Source organism: Alnus glutinosa, chromosome 10 (assembly GCF_958979055.1).
Source record: "Alnus glutinosa chromosome 10, dhAlnGlut1.1, whole genome shotgun sequence".
In the NCBI taxonomy this organism is placed as follows: domain Eukaryota; kingdom Viridiplantae; phylum Streptophyta; class Magnoliopsida; order Fagales; family Betulaceae; genus Alnus; species Alnus glutinosa.
The window spans coordinates 18,039,067-18,065,809 of NC_084895.1; the positions used below are offsets into that span (position 1 = coordinate 18,039,067).

Consider the following 26,743-nt stretch of genomic DNA (forward strand, 5'->3'; position numbering starts at 1 on the left):
TCTCCACTATTGATGTAAGCATAAATTAAATTAGATTCGTAAGAAGGGGTGCTTGAACTTAATGATACTCGATTGTTGTGGTTATGTTCATGATATTTTAATAAACTGATAGCAGTTTGCTATTTCTACTTTATTTATCCATAATTGTTAGTGATGGTAGTAATAAATCCTGTTTGATCACGCCATGCTTCGCCCCCCCACCCCCGCTTTTTGTTTGTTGTTGTTGCTCTAGCTGTTGTTTTGGCAGTTGAACTGGAAATGTTTCCCCTATTTTCTTCAAGCTCTGTTATATTACTTTTGTTGTCGAATGCAAGATTAAGATTGGTTGTATTGGTCTTTCAGCATGCAGCCAGGTATCTTGCCAACCAGGAGTGGGTGAAAAATGATTCTCTGAAGACTGTGGAGAATACAGCTGTAATGCCTCTTCTTTTGAACTCTGCTATTTTTCCTTTTCTCTAATCTTAGCCACTTCTTTTCATGTATCTTCTCATACTGGTGCCCCTTTGCTCGTAGGTACCTATTATTATGCTTGTGGTGGAAGTTCCTCATGATCTTATCACCTCTTCTGCCTCTAATGTACAATCACCTAAGGAGGAGGCAACTCATGTGACTGGTGGACAAGGCAATAATGTTCAATCCGAGACAGTTGTTTTAGAGGATGCTGTCCTGACAAAATGCACACAGATAAATCATACTGCTAATGATTCAAAGTCAGTTCGTATTGACATCAGTTTTAAGTCGTCATCACATACTGGACTCCAAACTACAGAACTGGTAATTTTGTTTGGAATATAGATAGCCTATTAGACTCTGTACTTCATATTCGACCCACATTTCAGTGAATTTTGAAGAAAAATTAATAAATGTTATTTAAATAGGCTCGATGAAGTATTCACTCATTTTAAAAGCTAACAGAGATGGTAATGTTTTTTGATAAGTAACAGAGATGGTAATGTAAGGTTTGCCTGACTGCAATTAATCAATAACAATGCTGTAGTTTAGCTTAATCTTGACATTGTAAAGGAGAAACTAGGCGAATAGATTTTGTGTGACTTATCAAAGGGTCTCACTGTTGAAGAGTCTCTAGGTTTCTTGGTCTCTTACTAGAAACCAACTTTAGAGGAACATCAGGACTTGTTTGCCAAAGATTGATGTTTCAGTTGAAAGCTTTAGGTGTGAATAAGTTCCTGTCCTAAGTACAGGAATTGACATTCCAAAACCATAGTGCATGTTCATTGTTCGGTATACCACTTTTTAGTAATTTATAGATTTAGCTTCTGTTTGTATGTTAACCTCGTATTACTGGTGCCACATTTAGTCTTACGGTGATGATGTATGTATATCGATTGATTGTTTGCTTGTGTTTAACGATGATAATTCAAGTTAATCGCTATGGATATTTTATGTCAGAATTGGGATATGGACACTTTTAGGAGCAAATTTTAATTGTGAATTCTCATAGTACTTGAGGTTTTGAAAGTATGGTATCTTACTTGTCCAACATATTTGTATGAGGGTAGGCTTGTTGAGATCCCTTAATTGTGATTTGATAGGCTGGTTTGGAAATGTTATATGAAAATTAGTTTGAACACCTGTGCCCCTTTCCCTAACCCCCCAAGCAACCAAAAAACATAGCAAGTAAAAATAAAAAGTTGATAAAATATTCCTTTGAAAGGCAGAAATTTTCTGTAAGGTTGCTGAAGCTAGGTAGATAGAATTGAGTGCAAGTTAGCACATCACTGTGATCTCTTTATTTCATCAGCCGTTGGTGTTTGATGGCGTTTACCTTTCTGTGTTTTCTGCTTTGACTTTGTGTGCATTTCTAAATAGACTTTTGATCTTTTTTTTTTTATTCCAAATTGCACTTCAAGTTCAACATATCAATTGTTTCTGTCACAGGTTAAGGAGCTGACTGAGCAATTTCCAGCTGCTACACCCCTTGCTTTTGTACTGAAACAGTTCTTGGCAGATCGCAGCCTCGACCAGTCATATTCTGGTGGTTTAAGTTCCTACTGTTTGGTGAGTGTTGTTGCATTAATCATATTCTTTGAACTAGCATGTTCCATGACCAAAGAACCTGAACAAACATGTTAAATTCTTCGAAACAAGATGCACACCCTTCTTTTGGTTGGTCTTTTAAGTTCGACATTTTTCTTGTCAAGGGCACAATCAAATTAGTCAGTAGCGATTTTGCATGAGTTTACCTTTCTACTGTGACATTTTGTACAGGTGTTACTAATTACTCGTTTTCTTCAGCATGAGCATCATCTTGGCCGGCCTATTAACCAAGTAACTACCAATATTTCAACTCTTTTTTGTTCTTTTAGTTGTGGAAGGTTCCTTATTTTTCAGTTGATGATATATGACACATTTTATGTTATTTTGCTTTATAAATCTTCTTTTGCGTTTTTTATTTTTCAATGGGGGTTAACAAAAAGCAAATAGTCTTCTGTAATATAACATGTTATATAATTACCTTGGCATTAGACCTATTAAAGTGGTTCGTGCTAAGTTGAGGGCATTTTATTTAGTAGATACATCATCCTTCTTGAAAATCTGACTCATCATGTATTTTTAGACGGTAATTTGCATCTACCATTTTCCTTGACTCATGGTAGCTTTTAAAGTTTCTTAACTGGATAATGGAAGGGCCAAAATGTCCAACATGCTTATTAGAAATTAGGCAACTCATAGTAATTGAGATGTGATATGTAAACAGCCAACTACTTCATACTGAAAGGCCTCGATGTGAGGCCTCACCTTGTTGGTCCTTACATAGTTAAACATGTTGGAAGCTTCATCCTCTAGATGCATGGTATATGGTGGCATTTTTTTTTGCTGGTATTGTCCTTATGTTTGTTTGCTCATGAATTGTAATAATGTATATGAATTTCACCCTGGGGAAGGGTTGACTGATACCAAGGTCTAGAAGCCATGGGTGAGCACATATTTACCACCCTTAGAGACATGTCAGGCCAAACATGCTTGAAACTATCTTTTGTCAAACATGCTTGAGCAGACCAATTAATTTTTGAAATTCTACATTTGCCTTAGTATGACATTGGTACTTTTTTGTGGTTCCTAGTCATTTATAGAAAACATGCTAATCTTAGGAATTCCATTAGTTTTTTGTGAGCTGGATATGGTTGCAGAGGAAAGACCTTTAACTGAAGATGAAACGCTGAGGAAGGAAGATATTTCTAGAGAGCTGGAGAGGTTTATCCTTCTTAAAGAAGCAAGTTGGAGGCTGAAGTCAAGGGTCCTTCTCTCGTTTAAGAATACTAATTTCTTTCATTGATTGGCAAATTCACATAGAAGAATAACTTGGTGGAGTCTTTAGTTGTAAACGAGACCATGTATTTTGACTCAACAGAATAAAGGAAGATATTGCGCATTTCTACAAATAGTTGCATTCTTGATAGTATAATTGTTGACCATAGCGACTGACTACTCGTAGGGCAGTATGTTTATACTCTCAACTAAGTAGTTCCTACCAAAGCAACACAAGCATAGCCTAAGTGAAAAAGCACCCTTAGCACATCAAATGGTAATTCTTTTGAGTCTCAATTGGATTCTTCGGTAAACTTCGAATGGGATTCTCGAGCAGCTGGTCGGTGGAAGCTAAAGACTTTGAAGTGGTGGTAGTAGGAGGGGAGTCAAGGATTCGTATTAGGGAGAGTTGTAAGGGCAGACAAAGGACGATATTGTTGGATAGAACGGAGTTGGCCTGGCTGCTTAAAATCCTCGAGTCCCTGGTGTGTGTGACAGACTCTCGGGTGTTTTGGGATCAGTCTCGACATGGATTTCCGCGGATCATTGCGCAACGGCAATTCAACAGACATGGAGGATTCATGGTTATAGAAGAATATAATGGGAATCGGAGGAAGGACTCGATCTTCATCCCGGAAGGAAGGGCCGGGAAAGGCTGGATAAGTTTTCGAGAGGAATTACGCTTGGTTTATGAGTATCTAAGAGCCGGTGACAGAGCCAGGAAGAATGAATCGGAGGTCACCGCGTTACATAGAGGGAGGAGGAGTTATGCTGAGGTCGTGGCCTTGAATGCATCCTCGCTGGAGGCACCTTTTGGAGAGATGACCGGCCCTGTAGCTAGAGTGCCGAGATGGGTAAGCGAAAGCTCTGTGGGGATGAAGGGTGATCAGGACCCGGCGAAGAGCGATGCTTTTTGTCTGGCAAAAGAGCATCACGCTCTGGAGTCTGTTCCGGTGAAGCGGATATGTACTGAGGAAAAAATCTCCCATGCATGGGCTCCTGTAAGGCAACGTGTGCCCATGCAGACGGATCCGAAGGACATGGCGAGGAATGGAGAAGCGGAGGGTGAGAAAGCGCCGGTTCAGGTTACGGCTCCGTTTGCGACTTCGGCTCAAGCTGGACCCTCTGTGGCGTTGGGAAGGTCGTCTGACATTAGGCATGGTGCAGCTGAAGCTACGGTTCTCCCTGCAGCACGCTATAGCCATTCTGGTGCAAGTCTCGATGTGGGTGCCCTCAGAGAGTCGTTAGAAAGGATGCAAAAGGAGATTGACTTTTGTTTGAAGGGTCTGGCCTTGGTTGATGGAGATGGTATGGGTCGTGCAGCTTCTTCTAGGGCCCGGGTGGTGGGTTTCAGAGTGGCTCGGCCCAAATCAAAACCAAAGCCCAAAGCGAATACCAGTGTAGCATCCAAATCAGCCAGGGCCTCCAAAGGAAAAGGAATCTTGGGATGTCCAGACCAGGCTATGGAGTGGAGGGCTAAGGTGGTTCCAGGCTCCCGCCCCCCTTGGGCCCATGCGAGTTCGGTGATTCTTCATGGGGCTGCTTCGACTAAGGGCTTGGATGCCGGGACCTTCACGCCAGGGGCTTCGTCCTCTACGTGGGCTCCGGATCCGGTACATGTCGCCGTCACTTCCTCTCTCGACGGCCAACAGCGTTCGCCGGTGAGGGAGCCATCTGCGCTGGTGTCGGTAGCCACAGAGCCAGACGCACGGGGGATTGGTTCTCTGCTCAGTCCTCAGAAACGAGTTGTTGACTCTCCGATATCGAATCCATCTCCGGGTGTAGGAGCAGAGCAGCTTCAAGGACAGTCCAGGCTCTTGGATAGTTGCTTCTCGCCCCTCTATTGCTCTGAGGTGCAGGAGGAGGCAGAGGTGGTGCAGATGGAGGGAACGGGTCAGCGGAGGGAGGGGGAGATGACAGTTGGGTCCGGTGCAGCAGGGGAGAAGTCTTCTCCGGAGCAGGAGCAGGTGAAATGTAGTGATGTCCCTGTCTTGTGTCTAGAGGGTGGTCTGGTGAAGGTGAAGGACTCGACATTTTCGCAGCTGAGGAGTGTGAATTTGCTGAGTGTGTCTCGGGAGTTGACAGGGGATGTGTGTGGGCATAAAACGGTGGATATGGAGATGGTTCCATGCCTTGGCAGTGCTGGAGGGGAAGGTTGTGAGGGGTTGGGGGGGCCAGTGGTGGACTCGGTGTCCCCTGGTCTGCAGGTTGGAGTGGTGGGTGAGGCCTCTAGCAGCTTTACTCCAGGAGGTGCTGGTTGGGTGGAGTTCAAGGAGGGGGGAGGGGCTGGTGATGTGTTTTCTCCTCTCAATGCCTACTCTCTAGACTTGGGTGGCTTGGGGTACTCGGATTGGGTGATGCAGAGTGCTAACGAAATCTACCCCATTGTTGGGATGACTTACGTGGGACATAAATTGCAATTGTTAGCTTTCCTTACTTGTATAGAAGAGGAGAGGAAAGAGGAGCGTCGCTTGGGTAAAGGACGCACGAAAGGTAAGAGGGAGATTAAGAATTTGGAGAGCTCTATTAACTATGATGCTAAAGGTTCCGGATTGATTAGCGGCAAGAGGAGGGCAAGGGGGCTAGTAGTAGTGCCATGAAGTCGAAGATTCTTTCTTGGAACGTAAGGGGGCTGAAAAATAGGAGTAAACGCTTAAGGATTTGTAATTTGCTCAGAGATTGGAAGGTGGATCTTGTTTGCCTCCAAGAAACAAAAGTTAAGAATCCTACTAGGAAATTTGTGCGTAGTCTCTGGGGATGTAATTATGTGGATTGGTGTTGGTTGGATGCTAGAGGGGCGTCAGGGGGTATCCTTATCATGTGGGATAAGAGGGTGGTGAAAAAGGTGGAGATGTGCGTGGGGAGCTTCACACTTGCAGTTTCTTTCAGGAATGTTGATGATCACTTTGAGTGGGGTTTTGTGGGCGTGTATGGTCCGAATTGCAGGGTTGATCGGAGGGGTCTTTGGGAGGAGCTGGCTGGGATCATGAGTTGGTGGAGTTTGCCTTGGTGTATAGGGGGAGATTTCAATATTACTAGGTTCCCTAGCGAAAGATCTGGAGATGGTAGTGTGTCTGCCATGAGGGACTTTTGTGATTTTATCTCTGACCAGGGCCTTATGGATTTTCCGCTCGTTGGAGGTTCTTTTACGTGGTCAATTTCCTGCGATCCTCCTGTTTGGTCCAGAATTGATCGTTTTCTTGTCTCTCCTGCTTGGGAAGAAAGGTTTCCTGAGGCGTCTCAAAAGAGGCTTCCCCGCCTTTTCTCTGACCATTTTCCTACTCTCCTCGATTGTGCTCACTCTTCTGCAAGTAGGAGGCCGTTCAAGTTTGAGAATATGTGGCTCAAGGTGGATGGTTTTTTAGGGTTGGTGAAACAATGGTGGGATTCTTTCTCTTTTCATGGCTCTCCTAGCTTTGTGCTTGCTTGTAAACTAAAGGCCCTCAAATCGAATTTGAAGACGTGGAATGTAGAGGTCTTTGGTAATGTGGAGAGGAACAAGAGAAAGCTTCTTGAGGAGCTTCAGGCGGTTGAGACAGTGGAAGGTAGTAGGGCTTTGGTTGAGGAGGAAATTCAAAAGAAGCTGGAGATTGTCAGTGAGTTAGAGAGATGCTTACTGTTGGAGGAGGTCTGTTGGAGGCAAAAGTCCAGGGTGAAGTGGTTGAAAGAAGGAGATAAATGCACAAAATTCTTCCATTCTATAGCCAACTCAAACAGGAGGTATAATTCTATTGATTCCTTATTGATTGGAGATTCCATTTCTTCTAATCCGGCAGAGATAGGGGAGCATGTGGTTCAGTTCTATCAAGATCTCTTCTCTGAGAAGCACAGTTGGAGGCCTCGGTTGGATGATCTTTCCTTTGATGCCATTTTAGAGTCAGAAGCTAGGTGGTTGGAGAGAGACTTTGAGGAGGAGGAAGTTAGAAAGGTAGTGTTTGCTTTGAATGGCGACAAAGCGCCGGGTCCGGATGGCTTCACAATGGCTTTTTTCCAAGCTTGTTGGGAGGTGGTGCGATTGGACATTATGGAGGTTTTTTCTGAGTTTCATGCTAGAGAAGTTTTTGAGAAGAGTTTGAATGCTTCTTTTATTTCTCTTATTCCTAAGACTCCAGGAGCCTTGTCTCTCAAAGATTTCCGGCCTATAAGCCTTGTAGGAGGTATCTACAAGATTATTGCTAAAGTATTGGCCAACAGATTGAAGACGGTTTTGGACAAGGTTATCTCCAAATCCCAGAGTGCTTTCATCAAAGGGAGGCAGATTCTTGATCCAATCCTTATTGCGAATGAATGCCTTGATAGTCGTATTAAATCAAGGGAGCCGGGAGTCATTTGCAAAATGGATTTAGAAAAAGCTTATGATCACGTCAATTGGGATTTTCTGTTGTATATGTTGAGGAGATGCGGCTTTGGGGGTAAGTGGTGTTCGTGGATAGCTCGGTGCGTTTCTTCTGCAAAGTTTTCGGTGCTAGTTAATGGCTCACCATATGGCTTTTTCAGCAGCTCGCGAGGCCTTAGGCAAGGAGACCCTTCGTCTCCCCTGTTGTTTGTGTTTGTTATGGAGGCGCTGAGTTGGATGATTACTGCGGCAGTGAGTGGGGGTGTGTTGGATGGTTTCAGAGTGGGGGAAGCTTCTTTTTCCCACCTTTTGTGCGCTGATGATACATTGATTTTCTGTTATGCAAGCTCCTCAAAGATTCGGTCTTTGCGAGGTCTCTTGCTCTTATTTGAGGCTGTATCGGGTCTTAAGGTTAACTTGGCCAAATCCAGCATTATTCCAGTGGGGAATGTCGCTCATGTGGGAAGGTTAGCGGAGATTTTAGAGTGTGAAGTTGCTCATTTGCCTGTGATGTATCTGGGTCTTCCTTTGGGGGCTCCTTACAAGTCTATTCGTATCTGGGATGGAGTTATTGAGAAGGTTGGAAAACGGTTGGCTAGTTGGAAAAGGTTATTCCTCTCTAAGGGAGGGAGAGTGACCCTTATCAAGAGTACGCTCTCTAACTTGCCTACGTACTACATGTCTTTGTTCCCTATACCGGTGAGTGTTGCTTCTCGCATTGAGAAGTTGCAACGCGATTTTCTTTGGGGTGGAATGGGTGAAGATTTTAAATACCATTTGGTGAGTTGGGAGAAGGTTTGTACTCCTATTTCGAAGGGGAGGCTGGGCATTAGGAAGTTGGTTCAGTTCAATCGAGCATTGCTAGGTAAATGGTTATGGCGTTTTGGCATGGATAGAGATGCTTGGTGGAGAGTCGCGGTGGATTCCAAATATGGAAGTTTGTGGGGTGGGTAGTGCTCCCGAGAGGTGGCTGGGGCGTTTGGAGTAGGGTTGTGGAAGTTTATAAGGAAAGGATGGGAGAATTTCTCCAAACTCCTTAGATTCGAGGTGGGGGATGGGAGCAGGATTAGATTTTGGCATGACTTGTGGTGTGGAGATTCGATTCTGAAAGAAGTGTTTCCTGATCTCTTTGGCATTGCTCGGGTGAAGGATGCGTCAGTGGCTGATAATTTGGAGAGTTTGGGTGGGTCCATTCAATGGAACGTGAGCTTTGTTAGAGAGGCTCATGATTGGGAAGTCGATGTTTTGGCCTCTTTCTTCTAGGTGCTGGGCGCTACCAAGGTGAACTTTGAGAGGGATGATTGTCTCAAATGGGTCCCGTCCAAGAAAGGTGTGTTCGGGGTGAAGTCATATTTTGGTTCTATGATGGGTTCTGGAGGTACGTGGTTCCCATGAAAGTGTGTGTGGCGGTCTCAGGCTCCCCCGAGGGCAGCCTTCTTCACTTGGTCTGCAGCTCTAGGCAGAATTCTTACCGTGGACAATCTTAGGAAGAGGCACATTATTATTGTGGATAGATGCTGTCTTTGCAAGCGGGATGGGGAATCAGTGGACCATATCCTTCTGCATTGCGATCTAGCCTCTTCTCTTTGGAACAACATTTTCTCCCGCTTTGGTATTTCGTGGGTCATGCCTAGGAGTGTGCTTGACTTTGTTGCTTGTTGGTGGAAGTCTGGGAGATCTGGGAGCGCTACTACATGGAAGATGGTGCCTATTTGCCTTTTTTGGTGTATTTGGAGAGAGAAACCTTAGGTATTTTGAGAATCTAGAGAGCTCCCTAGAGGAGGTGCTAGAGTTATTTCTCCATACCTTGTATGTTTGGTCGATGGCTTATTTGTATCCTTTATCTATCAGCTTTGCTGAATTTCTTGCTTCTTTTTCGCTTTCTAGTTAGGTGTTTCCTGTTGTATACTTCTAGTGTACGTAGGGGCGCCTTACGCTTTCAATAAAACTATCATTACTTATAAAAAAAAAAAAAAAAAATTGGTGACCAAAGTTGGACGGTCTTTCATTCCTTTCCATTAATCCGGGGGAGAGAAATTGGATGGAAAGAGAATTTGAGAGTGAAGTATTGGAGGTGATGAGAGAATTTAATGGGGATAAGGCTCCAGGACTTGCGAGTTTTCTATTGCTTTTTTCTAAAAGTGTTGGGAGGTATCAAAAGAGGACATTATGGAAGTTTTTAAGGAGTTTCATCAACGAGAGAAGTTTGAAAAAAGCTTTAATGTTACTTTTGTGTCCCTCATCCCTAAGAAAGGCGGGGTGGTGGAGATAAAGGATTTCCGTCGTATAGCCTAGTGGGTGGTATGTATAAAATTATTTGAAGAAACTTCACTTAACTCCCTTGAACTTTCTTTGCTTTTGCAATTTCCCCCTCAAAGTTCTAAAACTCTTAATTTAATGTATCAAACTTTCAATTTTTTGCAATTTCACCCATCCGTTAGGATTTTATGTTAAATCTTAACAGAGGATGTGGAAATTACAGGAATACCCCTGCATTTTTTTTTTCTTTCTTTTAAAAAAATTTAATTGTAATTTTGTAATTTCATGAAGTTTACAGGGGTATAAGGGTTGGAGAGTTAAGTGAAGTTTTCCCAAATTATTTCTAAGGACCTGGCAAACCGGTTAAAATCGGTATTGGAAAAGATTGTTTCAAGTTCACAGAATGCGTTTGTCGGTGGTAGACAAATATTGGATTTTGTCATGGTGGTAAATGAATGTCTGAATTGTAGGATTTGATTTGGTAAACGAGAGACTGTTGTGTAAATTAGATTTGGAGAAGGCCTATGATCATGTTAATTGGGAGTTTCCGTTATATTTGTTGAAGAGATGTGGCTTTGGGGAGAGATGCAAGATTGGATAGAGCATTGCATATCTATGATGTGGTTTTCCATTCTCATTAATGGTTATCCATTTGGTTCTTTAGCAGCTCACGTAGATTAAGACAGGGGGATCCGTTGTCTCTTTTATTATTTGTGGTTGTTATGAAGGCACTAAGTAGGATGATGTCTGTTGGACAACAAACTCTTATTAGGATTATTTATCAAAAAAAAAAAATACAAACTCTTATCAGGATTTTCGGTGGGATAATAATGAAGAGATGATAGTGTCATAGTTATTGTTTGTAGATGATACTTTGATCTTTTGTGAAGCAAATTGTGAACAACTACATCACCTGCTATATCTCTTCTTATGTTTTGAAGCGGTGTCAAGGCTGAAGATAAATTTGTCCAAATCAGAGATAGTTCTTGTAGGCGATGTGGGTAATGGAGAGGGTTTGGCTAGTATTCTTGGGTGTAGAGTGGCTTCTTTGCCAATGAAGTATTTGGGGTGGAGCTTCTTACAGGGCCTATATATTTGGAATGTCATTATTGAGAAAATGGAACATCATCTGGCGGGCTGTAGAGCTATTAAACACTACTATCCCTCCTTAGATGTTGTTCCAATCTCTCTACACATGAGTAGCAGTGTTTAATAGCTTGCCCTTTTTAATTGCTTTGAGTTTTTTGATTTTTATTTGTCTTTTCTCCATATTAGAGGTTTCTCTTGTTACTTCCTGTATGCTAGAGTTGCGCCCCTCTGTGCTTTTAATAAAATTGAATTACTTGTATAAAAAAAAAGTTTCATGGTTTTCCAATGGCCTTTGGAACAAATTGACATCTCCACCTCTCATAAGAATGGGATGGTGGCATTGATGGGTGAGATCATGGGATCAAGTTTTGTGGGGTGTTTGGGGTCATTTACCGAGTAAAAAAAAAGTATTAGAGTTTATGGTTTCTTGCGACCAAACTAATTTATGAGATTGTAAGAGTAGTGTTGAAGCTCTTGGAAAGATCCCAATGGAAGACTAGATGCTTCAACTATCACAACAATTTGGACACCATTTCCAATAACAACTTTGGCCTGTTAAGTTTTTTCTGTTCCTATTATTGATAAGTAATTTTTTTTTTTTGATAAGTTTTCTGTTCCTATTATTAGTTTAACATTTGAGAACTTTAACATGTTTCATGAGTTGTATTATTATTATTGATGTTTTGTTGGGTTCTTGACAAAGCTGACAAGGTGGAAATAAAATTCTTATTCTTACAGTGGTTTCCAACATAATGAAAATCTCACCCTAACGAAGCCAAAGAGTTGCATTAGGCTCATTTAAGGCTCCCGCCCAGCCCCCACCTCCAACAAAAATAATTGTATAAAGAAATAAATCTAAAACACTCTACCTACCTATTTGCAACTGTCAAGCAGAAAACCTTACCTTGGTAAGGTTTTCAATTTTAAAATTTGATTTTTTAAATTTCTTTTGCCTTGGTTACATGCAAGATTCAAAGCCACAATTTTAAGCTCTTATTCCTTCTGTTTCCAGTATGTGGTGATAGTTGTTAATTGACGCTCTTGGCTAATTTCCACTTCAATGATCTTGCAGAAATTTGGAAGCCTTTTGATGGATTTTCTGTATTTCTTTGGGTAAGTCAATTTCTTATATCAAAGTTTGTCTCTTTCATTGTTGAAAGTGTTTATTGAAATTGACTTTGCTCTTTTGATTAGAGAGTTACTGTTCCGTTTGAGTGTTGGATTTTTGAAATTAGAATTGAATTCTTATTTGGTTTGCGAATTTCGAGGCAAAGAAAATGTGTTTGGGTATGAGTAAAATTTAAATTCTTTTTGAAATTTTGTTTGGGTGTTGGATTTTTGAGATTGAAAAGTAGTGTTTTGGGATCAGTCTCGGTATGGATTCCCGCGGATCATTGCGCAACGGCATTTCAATAGGCATGGCGGTTTCTTGGTTATAGAAGAATTTGTTGGGAGTCGGAGGAAGGACTCGATCTTCATACCGGAGGGAAGAGCCGGGAAAGGCTGGATAAGCTTTCGTGAGGAATTGCGCCTGGTTTCTGAGTATCTAAGGGCCGGTTCCAGAGCCAGGGAGGTTGATTCGGAGGTCCACGCGATTCATAGAGGGAGGAGGAGTTATGCTGAGGTGTTGGCAAAGAATGCTTCCTCGCTGGAAGCACCTTTTGGAGAGATTACCGGCCCTTTAGCTAGAGTGCCGAGATGGGTTAGAGATCGCTCTGTGGGGTATAAGGGTGATCATTGCCCGGCGAAGAGTGATGTTTTTGGTCTGGCGAAAGAGCATCATGTTTTGGAGTCTCTTCCGGCGAAGCGGATTTGTACTGAGGAGAAGAATTCCCTTGCATGGGCTCCTGAGTTGCGGCAACGTGTGCCCATGCAGACGGTTCCGAAGGTCATAGCGAGGAAAGGAACAGCGGCGGGTGAGATAGCTTCAGTTCCGGACACGGCTCCGATTCCGACAGTGGCTCAAGCTGGACCCTCTGTTGTGTTGGGAAGGTCGTCTGACACTAGGCATGGTGTAGCCGAACCTACGTTTCTCCCTGCAGCACGCAACAGCCATTCTGGTGAAAGCTTCGATGTGGGTGCCCTCAGAGAGTCGTTAGAAAGGATGAAAAAGGAGATTGACTTTTGGCTGAAGGGATTGGCTTTGGTTGATGGTGGTGGTCTGGGTCGTGCAGCCTCTTCTAGGGCCCGGATGGTGGGTTTCAAAGTGGCTCGGCCCAAATCTAAACCTAAGCCCAAATCGAAAAATATTGCATTATCCATTTCAGCTGAGGCCTCCAAAGGAAAGGGTGTCTTGGAGTGTCCAGACCAGGTTATGGAGTGGAGGGCTAAGGTGGATCCAGTCTTCCCCCCCCCCCTTGGGCCCATGCGAGTTCGGTGCTTGATCTTGGGGCTGGCTCGACTCCGGGCTTGGACGCCGGTAACCTGACGTCTGGTGCCTCTTCCTCTTCGTGGGTTCCGGCTTTGGGTCATGTCGTCGCCTCCTCTTCTCTCGACGGCCAGCTTCGTTCGCCGGTGAGGGAGTCACCTGTGCTGGTTTCGGCAGGCTCAGATCCAGCCGCACGGGGGTATGATTCTCAGGTCAGTCCTCAGAGCTTAGTCGCCGATTGTCTGACTTCGACTCCAGCTCTGGGTGTAGATGAAGGGCAGCTCCAAGGACAGCCCAGACTCTTGGATAGAACCTTCTCGCCCCTTTGCAACTATGAGGTGCTGGTGGAGGCAGAGGAGGTGCAGAGGGAGGAGCCGGGTCAGAAGAGGGAGGGGGAGCTGTTCGTTGGGTCCGGTGCAGCAGGGGATGAGTTGTGTTCGGAGCAGAAGCAGTTGTTTTGTAGTGAGAGCCCTGTCTTGTGCTTAGAGGGTGGTCTAGTGAGGGTGAAAGACTCGGTAAATTCGCAGTTGAGGAGTGTGGGTATGCTGAGTGTGCCTCGGGAGTTGACAGGGGACGTGTTTGGGCTTCAATCGGTGGATATGGAGATTGTTCCATGCTTTGGTAGTGCTGGAGGGGAAGGTTGTGAATGGATGGGGGGGCCAGTGGAGGATTCAGTGTCCCCTGGTCTGCAGGTTGGACTGTTGGGTGAGGATTCAAGAAGCTTTACTCCCGGGGAAGTTGGTTTGGTGGAGTTCAAGGAGGGGGGAGGGGCTGTTGTTGTGGGTTCTCCTCTCAATGCCTACTCTCTAGACTTGGGTGGCTTGGGGTACTCGGACTGGGTGATGCAGAGTGCTAACGAGATTTATCCCATTGTTGGGATGACATTCGTGGGGCATAAATTGCAATTGTTAGCTTTTCTGTCTTGTATAGAAGAGGAGAGAAAAGAGGAGAGTCAATTGGCTAAAGGACGCACGAAGGGTAAGAGGGAGATCAAGAATTTGGAGAGCTCTATTAACTATGATACCAAAGGTTCCGGATTGAGTAGCGGTAAGAGGAGGGCAAGGGGACTAGTAGTAGTGCCATGAAGCCGAAGATTCTTTCTTGGAACGTAAGGGGGCTGAATAATAGGCGTAAACGCTTAAGGATTTGCAATTTGCTCAGAGTGGAAGGTGGATCTTATTTGCCTCCAAGAAACAAAAGTTAAGGATCCTTCTAGGCAGTTTGTGCGTAGTCTTTGGGGGTGTAATTATGTGGATTGGTGTTGTTTGGATGCTAGTGGGGCCTCAGGGGGTATTCTTATTTTGTGGGATAAGAGGGTGGTGGAGAAAGTGGATGTGTGCGTGGGGAGGTTCACACTTGCAGTTTCTTTGAGGAATGTTGACGATCACTTTGAGTGGGGTTTTGTGGGAGTGTATGGTCCGAATTGCAGGGTTGATCGGAGGGGTCTTTGGGATGAGCTGGCGGGGATTATGAGTTGGTGGAGTTTGCCTTGGTGTATAGGGGGAGACTTCAATACTACTAGGTTTCCTAGTGAAAGATCTGGAGTTGGTAGTGTTACTGCTATGAGGGACTTTTGTGATTTCATCTCTGATCAGGGTCTTATGGATTTTCCGCTCGCTGGAGGTTCTTATACGTGGTCGATTTCCTGTGATCCTCCTGTTTGGTCCAGAATTGATCGTTTTCTTGTCTCTCCTGATTGGGAAGATAGGTTTCCTGAGGCGTCTCAGAAGAGGCTTCCCCGCCTGTTCTCTGACCACTTTCCTATTATCCTCGATTGTGCTCACTCTTCTGCAAGAAGTAGGCCGTTCAAGTTTGAGAATATGTGGCTCAAGGTGGATGGTTTTGTGGGGTTGGTGAAACATTGGTGGGACTCATTTTCCTTTCATGGCTCTCCTAGCTTTGTGCTTGCTTGTAAATTAAAGGCCCTCAAGTCTAAGTTGAAAACGTGGAATGTAGAGGCCTTTGGTAATGTGGAGAGGAACAAGAGAAAGCTTCTTGAGGAGCTTCAGGCGATTGATATAGTGGAAGGTAGTAGGGCTTTGGTTGAGGGGGAACTTCAAAAGAAGCTGGAGGTTGTCAGTGAGTTAGAGAGATGTTCTCTGTTGGAGGAGGTCTACTGGAGGCAAAAGTCCAGGGTGACGTGGTTGAAAGAAGGAGATAAATGCACAAAATTCTTCCATTCCATTGCCAACTCAAACAGAAGGAATAACTCTATTGATTCCTTGTTGATTGGAGATTCCATTTCTTCTAATCCGGCAGAGATAGGGGAGCATGTGGTTCAGTTCTATCAAGATCTTTTCTCTGAGAAGCATAGTTGGAGGCCTCGGTTGGATGATCTTTCCTTTGATGCCATCTTAGAGTCAGAAGCAAGGTGGTTGGAGAGAGTCTTTGAGGAGGAGGAAGTTAGAAAGGTTGTGTTTGCTTTTAATGGTGATAAAGCGCCGGGTCCGGATGGCTTCTCTATGGCTTTTTTCCAAGCTTGTTGGGAGGTGGTGCGCTTGGACATTATGGAGGTTTTTTCTGAGTTTCATGCTAGAGAAGTTTTTGAGAAGAGTTTGAATGCTTCTTTTATTTCTCTTATTCCTAAGACTCCAGGAGCTGTCTCTCAAAGATTTCCGTCCCATTAGCCTTGTAGGAGGTATCTACAAGATCATTGCTAAAGTCTTGGCCAACAGATTGAAGACGGTTATGGACAAGATTATCTCCAAATCCCAGAGTGCTTTCATTAAAGGAAGGCAGATTCTTGACCCAATCCTAATTGCGAATGAATGCCTTGATAGTCGTATTATATCAAGGGAGCCGGGAGTCATTTGCAAAATGGATTTAGAAAAAGCTTATGATCACGTTAATTGGGATTTTCTGTTGTATATGTTGAGGAGATGCGGCTTTGGGGGCAAATGGTGTTCGTGGATAGCTCGGTGCATTTCTTCTGCTAAGTTCTCGGTGCTTGTTAATGGCTCACCATACGGCTTTTTCAGCAGCTCTCGAGGCCTAAGGCAAGGAGACCCTTTGTCTCCCCTTTTGTTTGTGTTTGTTATGGAGGCGCTGAGTCGCATGATTACTGCGGCAGTGAGTGGGGGTGTGTTGGATGGTTTCAGAGTGAGTTATGCTTCTTTTTCCCATCTTTTGTTCGCTGATGACACATTGATTTTCTGTGATGCTAGCTCCTCAAAGATTCGGTCTTTGCGAGTTCTCTTGCTCTTATTCGAGGCTGTCTCGGGGCTTAAGGTTAATTTGGCCAAATCCAGCATTATTCCAGTGGGGAATGTCGATAATGTGGGTAGGTTAGCTGGCATTTTAGAGTGTGAAGTTGCTTATTTGCCTGTGATGTATTTGGGTCTTCCATTGGGGGCTCCTTACAAGTCTACTCGTATTTGGGATGGAGTTATTGAGAAGGTTGAAAAACGTTTGGCTAGTTGGAAAAGGTTATACCTCTCTAAGGGAGGGAGAGTGACCCTTATCAAGAGTACGCTCTCTAACTTACCTACGTACTACATGTCTCTGTTCCCTATTCCGGTGAGTGTTGCTTCTCGCATTGAGAAGTTGCAACGAGATTTTCTTTGGGGTGGCATGGGTGAAACGTTTAAATACCACTTGGTGAGTTGGGAGAAGGTTTGTACTCCAATTTCGAATGGGGGGCTTGGCATTAGGAAGTTGGTTCAGTTTAATCGCGCATTGCTAGGCAAATGGTTATGGCGATATGGCATGGATAGGGATGCTTGGTGGAGAGTCGCGGTGGACTCAAAGTATGGAAGTTTGTGGGGTGGGTGGTGCTCCCGAGAGGTTGCTGGGGCGTTTGGAGTAGGGTTGTGGAAGTTTATAAGGAAAGGTTGGGAGAAATTCTCCAAACTCCTTAGATTTGAGGTGGGGGAAGGGAGTAGGATCAGATTTTGGCATGACTTGTGGTGCGGAGATTCGATTCTGAAAGAAGTGTTCCCTGATCTCTTTGGCATTGCTCGGGTGAAGGATGCGTCAGTGGCTGATAATTTGGAGAGTTTGGGCGGGTCCATTCAATGGAACGTGAGCTTTATTAGAGAGGCTCATGATTGGGAAGTCGATGTTTTTGCCTCTTTTTTCCAGATGCTGGGCTCCACCACGGTGAATATGGAGAGGGCAGATTGTCTTAAATGGGTCCCATCCAAGAAAGGTGTGTTCAGGGTGAAGTCTTTTTTTGGTTCTATGATGTGTGCTGGAGGTACTCGGTTCCCATGGAAGTGTGTGTGGCGGTCTCAGGCTCCCCCGAGGGCAGCTTTCTTCACTTGGTCTGCAGCTCTAGGCAGAATTTTGACCTTGGACAATCTTAGGAAGAGGAACTTAATTATTGTGGATAGATGTTGTCTTTGCAAGCGGGATGGGGAATCAGTGGACCATATTCTTCTGCATTGCGATTTGGCTTCAGCTCTATGGAACAACATTTTCTCACGCTTTGGGATTGCGTGGGTCATGCCTAGGAGTGTGCTTGACTTAGTTGCTTGTTGGTGGAAGTCTGGGAGATCAGGGAGCGCTACTTCTTGGAAGATGGTGCCTAATTGCCTTTTTTGGTGTATTTGGAGAGAAAGAAACCTTAGGTGTTTTGAGAATCTAGAAAGCTCCCTTGAGGAGGTGCTAGAGTTGTTTCTTCATACTTTGTATGTCTGGTCGATGGCTTATTTGTACCCTTTATCTATCAGCTTTGCTGAATTTCTTACTTCTTTTTCGCTTTCTAGTTAGGTGTTTCCTGTTGTATACTTCTAGTGTACGTAGGGGCGCCTTACGCTTTCAATAATACTATCATTACTTATCAAAAAAAAAAGTGTTTTTTAATAGTAGGAAATGATTAGAGGTATGAAAAGTTGTGTATAGTGATCGGTGTTATGAAAAGTAGTGTGGAATAATGATTGAAATAATAATAATTTATTATAAAAAATATTATTTAATGTAAAAAATTATTATTTGGGTGTTGATGGGTGTACCTGCGTCAGACCAGGTGGGACCCACTCAGAAAATGGTTTGTTTTTGAAAAAAGCTTGATTTCCGGGTTGGATTCAAAAGCCCGGTTTCCCGAAAAAATCCGAAGAGAGTTCTTATTCTCTTTCGTTCCCAAACGCTTCATTAATATTTACAACACAAAATTTAAATATATTAATTATTGTTTATCATTTAATGACTGATTTTCCAGGAATGTGTTTGATCCGCGCCAAATGCGTATCTCAGTACAGGGAAGTGGAGTTTATATGAAAAGGGAGAGAGGTTGTAGGTAATAGCAGGACCCTCTTGCTTTCTATGTTGGAATGTATGGCTTGCATGAGATTCCCCTAAAATGTCTCTTTTGTTTAATATTTTGACAATCTTCTACTTAATACTGTAGCATTGATCCAATACACGTTGATGATCCTCTATTTTCAACAAATAATGTGGGGAGAAATTGCTTTAGGATACATCAGTGTATCAAGGTAAGCCAGTGTTCCTTTTTGCAGTTATTACTCTGATATAATAAATGTGTGCATGGCATGATGATTGAAGAAAGGGATTAGACTGCGATAACGTGGGTTTAACAGATAGCTGCTTAAGTGTATTATGTAACTTTCATGATTGTTGATCATACTTTATGGGAATCTTAAGTAGTCATTTATTATTATTAACTTTAAATTTGGCACACTCAGTTGGACCTGATGTGTTGAGTTTTATCATAAATACATTTAAAAAAGAAAAGTTAAATGTTAAGGGAGAATTCTGGAATTTAATGGGATACTTTGTTGTTTAAACATTATGTTATGTGTTTTTTCTTTTTTTTGCTTGGGGTTTTTTCTTTTTGGGTTGGGGTGGTTTAGTGGATGTTGGAAACAATTAGCTTAAGGCAGAAAAGCCATGAATTTGGGGTGAAAACACTTCAGCAAAAAAACAAATTGAGATGCCCATATTGTCAAGTTCTTTAAGTTCCGTTTATTTGGCTATGGTACATAAAAACTTGTGTCATCATATCGATTATGCTTAAGAAATGCCCCCAAGTCCAGAAAGGCACATTAGCACACAATTACTTCTTAGTAATTGATGTCCAAGTTACTGGCAGGCTATAGCTGTAATTTGAATTATTTTCTGCTGCCAATCCATGAACATCCACTGCCAGCTATCGTAAGTCTTTAAAAAAAAATTCTGTTACTTTTGTGTGATCACGCCCTGGATGTTGGTAGAAATTGGACTTTTGTGTTTCTTTTGGTTTTATTATATCTAATACTCAACATTATTTGTTCTCTAGGCATTTTCAGAAGCCTATTCGGTATTGGAGAATGAGCTTACATGCATTCCTGAATATGGTGATACATGTCCAAGGTCACCATGTAGACTGCTTCCAAAAATTATCCCAAGTATTGATCTGGTATAGGGATTCTTGCTAGCTGAAGAGTTTATATATGTTTGGAAGGTATTCTTCAAGTCACTAGTTATTGAAATACTAAATTTGAAGTTTGGACTTCTAATTTCATATTTGCGTTTCGTTTTTCTTTTTGACTCATTTAAGGATTGAATAAAGGAAGAATATTAGAACAGTATTTTTTTTTGATAAGTAAGAAAACTTTATTAAAAAAGCGAAAAGCGCCCCTAAGTACGCATGAAGTATACATAGGAACACCCAGCTAGCCCACAAAAGAAAACCCACAGGAACCTACGCACACACAATACCCAATTCCCTCAAATACCTAAAACCCAAGAACAGTATTAAGGCAGTCAAAATGGAATTATGAAGTTTTAATTGAACAGAAGATTTGACAGATCTGCTGCATATTTGGGTTGGATTTTTGTGGCTCTTTTTTCCCTGATTGAGTTAAAATCTGTTAACGTAGATATAGCATGTTGACCAGATATGATGGTTTAAGTGGTGGCCTTTAGGTTTGATTATGAATTCTATTTTGTTGAAGTTGTGAACCTAACCTAGATATTGTTCTGAAATAAGCCTTCAATATGAGGGCATTTCCAATGTATGGTCTATCAGAAGATAAATTATTCATATTTATTCTTACTTTAGATGAAAATGTGATGTTTACATAGCAATTGTTCTGCTTGGGCAAATTGTGCATGTGGAGAAAAACATGAAAAAAGTGGCTGCTCCTGTACAATATTGGGAGATTGTCTGTGATCCTTGACATATTTTCTTTTCCTTTCATATATATATATATATATATATTTTTTTTTTCCGGAAAAAGGGTACCAAGGGGACAATTTGTTTAAGTATCGTCTACTGCTGTCAGAGAGTTTCATCTGTAGAAGAAGTCTACACCATTCTATTAGCATAGGGATATATTGGTTTGAGGGGAAGTTTTGGAATGTCACTGGAAAGATGGAGAAACAAAGATGCTTCGATAATCCTTCTATTTAGTAGTTATTTATTTTTCTCCTTTTTACTTTTTTGTATCTCTTCTCTTGAGATGCTACACATTTTCGTTGGGAAGTTTTGTTGGCTTTTGTTTTAGTTGAGATTATAATATGCTCTACACTTCTTTTGCTGTTCTGATCATGAGGGTTCACCATACTTGAATGAAAAGCTCTTTTCTATTTTCCCCTCTCCCCTTGTTGCTGGTGCCTATTTACTATCAGGCTAAGGTGCTGCTAAAAGTGTGTATAGCAGAAAGGCGGGAGATGAAGGTTGAGCAGATCATGATGTACTGATATTGTGTGGGCCTTTGTATTTAAACCTTTAACAATAAATTCACACTTGGGGATTACCTTAATGGAATCCCTATGGGAATTTCAACGAAACCTGGAACATCTGTCGATACTGCTCTCTTTTGATACAGTGAACTCATTTTCTCCTTTATCTTTTGAATTAATTCATTATTATAGAAGAACGTGTTAGGATGCCTCTAGATTCTAGTATGCCATGCTTAGGATTTCGCTATAAAGATTCATTTTGTGGTTTGATCTTGCAGTTTATCATTAAAAGTGAAGAATACTGCAGGAAGTCTGACCTGCAATTGTCCGCATTTCCTCCCTAGCTGAACCTAATTGATGCTAAAACAGAATTTTTAAACATGTAAGTGGGAGCACTAATTTCTTAAAAGAATACTTATTTTTTCTATGGATTTCCTTTTTTATGCCCTTGGACGTGTTGCTCCAGTCAGCTAATTACTTATCTAGAATCTACAAGATAAATTACATATTAAGCTTTGTATTATTTTTGTTTTGAAGTTAATAATGAAGGAGAAAGCATCTTCTCTCTCTCTCCAAAAATTTTGCCTTGATCATTCTGTTTATAGTATCTTTTTGATTAAATGTATTGTGGCCAACTGAGATTGTTATATGGTTGGCTGAGTGCACGTTAAATTGCCTTGCTTCATCTGGCTATATTGTGCACTTAAGTTGGTTCTATTTCAATAGATCCTGAGCTTTTATCCCTTAACACAAGATTTGAAATTTCTGCTTCTCTGTTTATCTTTGCATTCAATTGTACTTTGAGAGAACTTTCAAGTGCCTTTTCTTTAATTTCGTTCATTAAATTGCTTTGAAATGTCGTACAGCTGCATTTAGCATTTGTGTTCCAAGAAACATAAAATTAATAATGCAACACGTAGGTTCTAGGCAATAGTTATTTTGGCTAGGTGAAGGCCCTCTTATTTAATCATTATTTTTGGGTGGGATTCTTCTTAATTGCTTGTCTAAGGTTTCCTGCTTGTTCCTTTAGAACCTATTACATGTAGCCGATCAATGGTCCTCAGCAGTAGTATCATAAAGCATACGTGCATGTGGCAAAAGCTTTCCAGTCATTTTTGTCATTTTACTTAATTATCATCTGTTTTCTATTATCACACGTTGCTTTCTAATGATCCTACTTTCCCACTTAATTTATCTTCATTATATGTGAAGTCAGGATACTATTTATTACTGCAAGCATGTAGTAGTGATATAGTTTTTATATTATTATTATTACTGGGGACCATCTTGTTTTGTGGTTGGATCACTGTTTCAGTTGCACAGAATTAAACAGGCCTTGTGTACCTCTTTACATATCTGATCATTAATACTTATAAAAAAAATACATATCTGATCATTGATCCTTTTGCTTTATGCTTTGTGGCGTTTATTTTTCAGTTCAAACATGGAGATTGCTGGCTGAGGACTGCTTCCATGTTTAGCAAGGTTTGACTTATCACACTTGGAGCGGCCTTCATTCCTCAAAAGGTACTACATGTCAGTTTGTACTCTTTAGGTGTCTCCTAGTACACAGCCTGTGTACTCAGTTTCCTTGTTGCTTTTTCAATAAATTCTTACATATGATAAAATCTCCAATTTACTTTTCCGCATATCTTTTTGATTAGAAGATTTTAGGTATGGCAAACTCAGACTGTTAACCTTTGTTTTTAACTCTCTGTCTTTTGTTTGTTTGTTTGTTTGTTTGTTTTTTTTTTGTTTTCTCCTGGGTGGGTTGGTAAGTAATGAGTTATGTTCACTCAAATAACCATCTAAATATTAAATGTGCTTAGGGCTGGTTATTGACCCCCTTCCAGTCGGAAATGGGTGGTTTCCAAATTCTGACCCGGGGGGGTGTTGGAATCGGAATTTGAATTTCGAGCCAGCCGAATGGTATTGAATTCCGTGCATAATCGGAAATCTCAGGTCGGCTTGGAATTCAGGTTTACTGTTGGGTTGGGTCTAGGCCCTTTTTACAGTACTGGCAGCAGGTCGCAGGTCGCAGATGGCAGGTTGATTGGCAGCAGGTTGCAGGGAGCGGCAGCGGGGCTTCGTATGTATGCTGTTAATAAGAACAAACAACATATATGCATGCGAAGAAACAAGAGGAAAAAGAATTTTAAGAACAAAGGAAGACATCACCAAGAGCAAGCAAAGAAGAGGAAAGCAAAAGAGAGTGCTGTTAATGAGAGGAAAACCGTCAAAACGTGACTGTTAGGTGCTGCTAATCGAGAAGAAGTCAATATAACTGAAGTGTATATGCTGTTAACCCATAGAATAACTGGGCAAAGTCAGGATTTGCAAACAGAAACAAAAGGAAAAGATTTCCGTGGGGGAAAATAATGCAAGACTGCTGATTACAAGAAAAGGAAACAAAGGGAGATCAGCACAGAAGGGAGGGAGATTGGCTCAAAAGGGAAGCAGTGGCAACAAGGAGGGAGATTGGCGCTCGGCAGCAGGGAGAAATACTATATCACATGATATTTAGTTTTTAGTTTTTTTTATTTATTTATTTAAGTTTTACATATAAATATATATAACTATTTTATTATTCCTCGGGTCAGGTTTGGTTGAAATTCAGAATTTTTGAAATCTGGATTTCGAATTCCGTCCTGACCCGGGGCAGAAATCAATTTCCAATACCAACCCCAAGTTGAGGCCTGTCGGGAAGTTGGGAACCGACCAGGCAGCTTGGGCCAGCTTGAAAATCTTGGTTCAGGGCGGAATCAGGCGGGTTCTACCCAGTCCTAAATGTAGTTGAAGTTTATGTTTTCTTTTACTTGTAAGGTTGTAATTTATCTTACCAATCACATTTCTTGACTGTCTAAGCTTTAATTCTACTCAAGAATTATTTGTTTTTATGTGTATTCATCTATTTATTAGCTCTTGTATCACTTTCTCTGCTAGTTGTCTAAGCCTTCTAGTTTAGCAATGCTATATGCATTGTTGTATTGGCTTAGTGGTTTGTTACTCTGAATACTGATTAGAGAATCAGGTTAGCCCATGGTTTAAAAAATACTGTGATTTTGTTGAACTATTGATCTGTTAAAGCTATGGTCCTCCTATATTCAAGGACACTAGGTGTTTGACTTGCCCAAGTAAGACTGACTTAATGCAAGAAAACTGTCTAGTTTCTGGTATGTAAGATATCAATAAATTACCGAGGCAGAATATATAATGCACAAGAGTCATACTTCGGGTCATATACAATTAAATTTTCTGATTATAAAGTAGACACTTGAAAGGGCACAATTTTTTTACAAACCATCGTCTCAAAAGTGACAATGTATCATTTAGCACGTGAGAAATATATATTATTTTAATAGTATGTGTTTCTTACAAGCAATGGCGGTACCAGGATTTTTGCTTTAGGGGGTTCGAATCTCCGCAAATAAATAAATATGTAGAAATAGTAATGTGTGCGCGCATGCATTGATGTAAAATAAAATCCGGTAAATCTTAAATTTAATTTCATACTAAGCTACAAGTCATAACTGTATACAAAAGTTACGCGCTTATGAAATCTTTAAAAAGAACTTCATTTCAAATACAAAAGTTTTATAATTTGCTATAGACAAGTAAAAATAAAATAAAATAAATTTAAAAAAGAACTTAGCTTTTCCTTGTACTCGACAACACTTTTTTATGGAATAAAATTCGTTTATTATAATCTCAGTCGTGAAATCTTTAGCAACTTCTTTCCCGATCTTTAGCAATTTCTTTAAAAAGCTACATATAAGGGTTTGAAAAAAATCATAATTGCGGGCCATAGTATAGAAAACTAAATTTTATTAAGAACTCGAAAATTTGTTGGGGTTGCCAAGGACCCCAAAGCTTAAGGTAAGTCCGCCCCTGCTCACACGCTTCTCCCCATCACTCAGTCCTCTAGAACTCCTGCAACATATTGTAGACATGATTAGCGGACGGTGAATCCATACACTAGCAACCCATGTGTAATGTCCAACGTTGAAAAAAATGCTAGAAATGTGGAATAAAAATTAATATCAGTAAAATTAGAGCAATATTTAGTGTCTGGAGTAATTGATTTAGTTAAGATTAAAGCAATTGTTAATTATTTTATTATAAGTTAGTGTTTGGTAATTAGAAAATGGCCAGTATTTGTGTGATATTTACGAAATAAAAATATAACGTATAACATTTCTCATTATTTGAAGTGAACAACCCAAAAAAATACACTGCATCCAATTCAACACCCTAAGAATTACACTGAATTTCAATCCTATGGCAACAAAAGAGGAAAAGTCACCTGCAACTTCCTATACTTGATCCTTAACCCTGAAATTGGGCCAATATATTACAATCTCTTTGGTCATAAAAAATTATCGAAAACTAATTGGGAGCACTGTTAATTGCTATTCCTTAAATTAGGTCGTATGATGACGTAGAGTAAACATTTTTTTTTTTAATTTTAATTTTAATTTTTTACTTTCTTGGTATTATAAATAGTCCATTTAGTAATAAAACAACATTAGTAGATCATTTATCATAAATGTAAGCTCGGGAATATAATCAAACAATGTAATCTTAATTAGATATGTATATATTGTTTTCTTTTTGTATCGTTGATAATAGAAGAGAAAGAAATCTAAGTTATTGATTGATCGTATTTTCCCTCCTCTGTTTAACTTGGACCTTGTAAAAAGTCATTAAGATACAAAAGATTTATGAGTATGATGCAGCTCGTCATTTAGACTACGAGCCTACAACGTGTAAAACACAAGAGTTTTGGCCCTAATCCTCGTGCATGATAGAGAACTCACCTTTGTTTTTATAAAGGGTTACAATTTTGTCTTCTTTTGAAAAACTAATAAAGAAATACCCCTTCGAATGTTTTCATTCAATATATTAAAACATTCAAATGGTATGTCTTCATATGTTCATATGAACAATAAATTGACCCTCTTGAGTTTTAGAGGAATCTTTATAAAAATAACTTATTAATTACATTGTAAGTTGGAAGCTCATAACCCTAAGCAAGATAACTTTTAGTCTTAAATGAAAACCATTTAATTAACTTATTATCTATTTTAGTCTATCAAAAACTATCATTCTTAAACAGCTCTGGAATTAAATAAAATTTTCTTGAAGGAAATATTTATAGAAACAACAATTGACCCTTCTGAGTTTAACGAATTCTTATAAGAATTATTCATTTGGAAGATTATAAACCTAACTATGGGCAATATTTCAATTTCTAATCAAGGAAATATATATATATCGAAAGATCTGAGTATTTCATTGATCAAAAATTACGAGCATAAAACTCTTATATCACAGAACATAAAGTTTTGCAAAATCATAGTCACAAGCTATGAGGTTACAGAGTCATAGATACAAACAAAATTCTTACAATAAAGTGATATCTATGACTTTCATCTTCCACTAACCCATGTATAAAAATAGTTAAAGAGCAGATCTGCTCCGAGTAGACTACATCTAAGACAATGGTAGTCAAATATCCTAAAAATTTATTTAAATCGGGCGTCAGAGATAACCTTTCACATCGAACTATTCAGGCTGTAAGAGATAACCCCTCACACCTGACTAACCTCCATCTTATAGATTGCCATTATGGTAGATCTAAAGAGAATAAAACTCTTATTCAAAGTAAAAACACAACCAATAAACAGCAGCAGCGGCCTGGGAGGAGATGAACAGCACAACACGGAGGTAAATAGACGGATGCATAGCAGAAAAGACAAAATTGCTTATCTGGTTGGAAAACACCTACAAATAAAAGA

At 40.8% G+C, this 26,743-nt stretch overlaps 1 protein-coding gene across 8 annotated transcripts in view; it reads left to right on the top strand.

The window, feature by feature from the left end:
- LOC133879662 (uncharacterized) overlaps positions 1-23,832 on the top strand; it is a 36,869-nt gene extending 13,037 nt beyond the window's left edge. For 4 of the 8 annotated variants that reach the window (XM_062318314.1, XM_062318319.1, XM_062318321.1 and 1 more), the window contains 11 exons: positions 343-414; positions 514-774; positions 1,900-2,019; positions 2,230-2,289; positions 12,027-12,067; positions 18,481-18,558; positions 18,670-18,754; positions 19,558-19,722; positions 21,224-21,327; positions 22,383-22,472; positions 22,725-23,832. In XM_062318314.1, coding sequence (XP_062174298.1) covers positions 343-414; positions 514-774; positions 1,900-2,019; positions 2,230-2,289; positions 12,027-12,067; positions 18,481-18,558; positions 18,670-18,754; positions 19,558-19,683 — 843 coding nt within the window. In that variant the 3' untranslated portion in view covers positions 19,684-19,722; positions 21,224-21,327; positions 22,383-22,472; positions 22,725-23,832. The remainder of the gene's footprint in view (positions 1-342; positions 415-513; positions 775-1,899; positions 2,020-2,229; positions 2,290-12,026; positions 12,068-18,480; positions 18,559-18,669; positions 18,755-19,557; positions 19,723-21,223; positions 21,328-22,382; positions 22,473-22,724) is intronic. The other 4 variants (XM_062318315.1, XM_062318317.1, XM_062318316.1 and 1 more) reach the window with 4 other exon arrangements.
- The last annotated feature ends 2,911 nt before the right edge of the window (positions 23,833-26,743 follow it).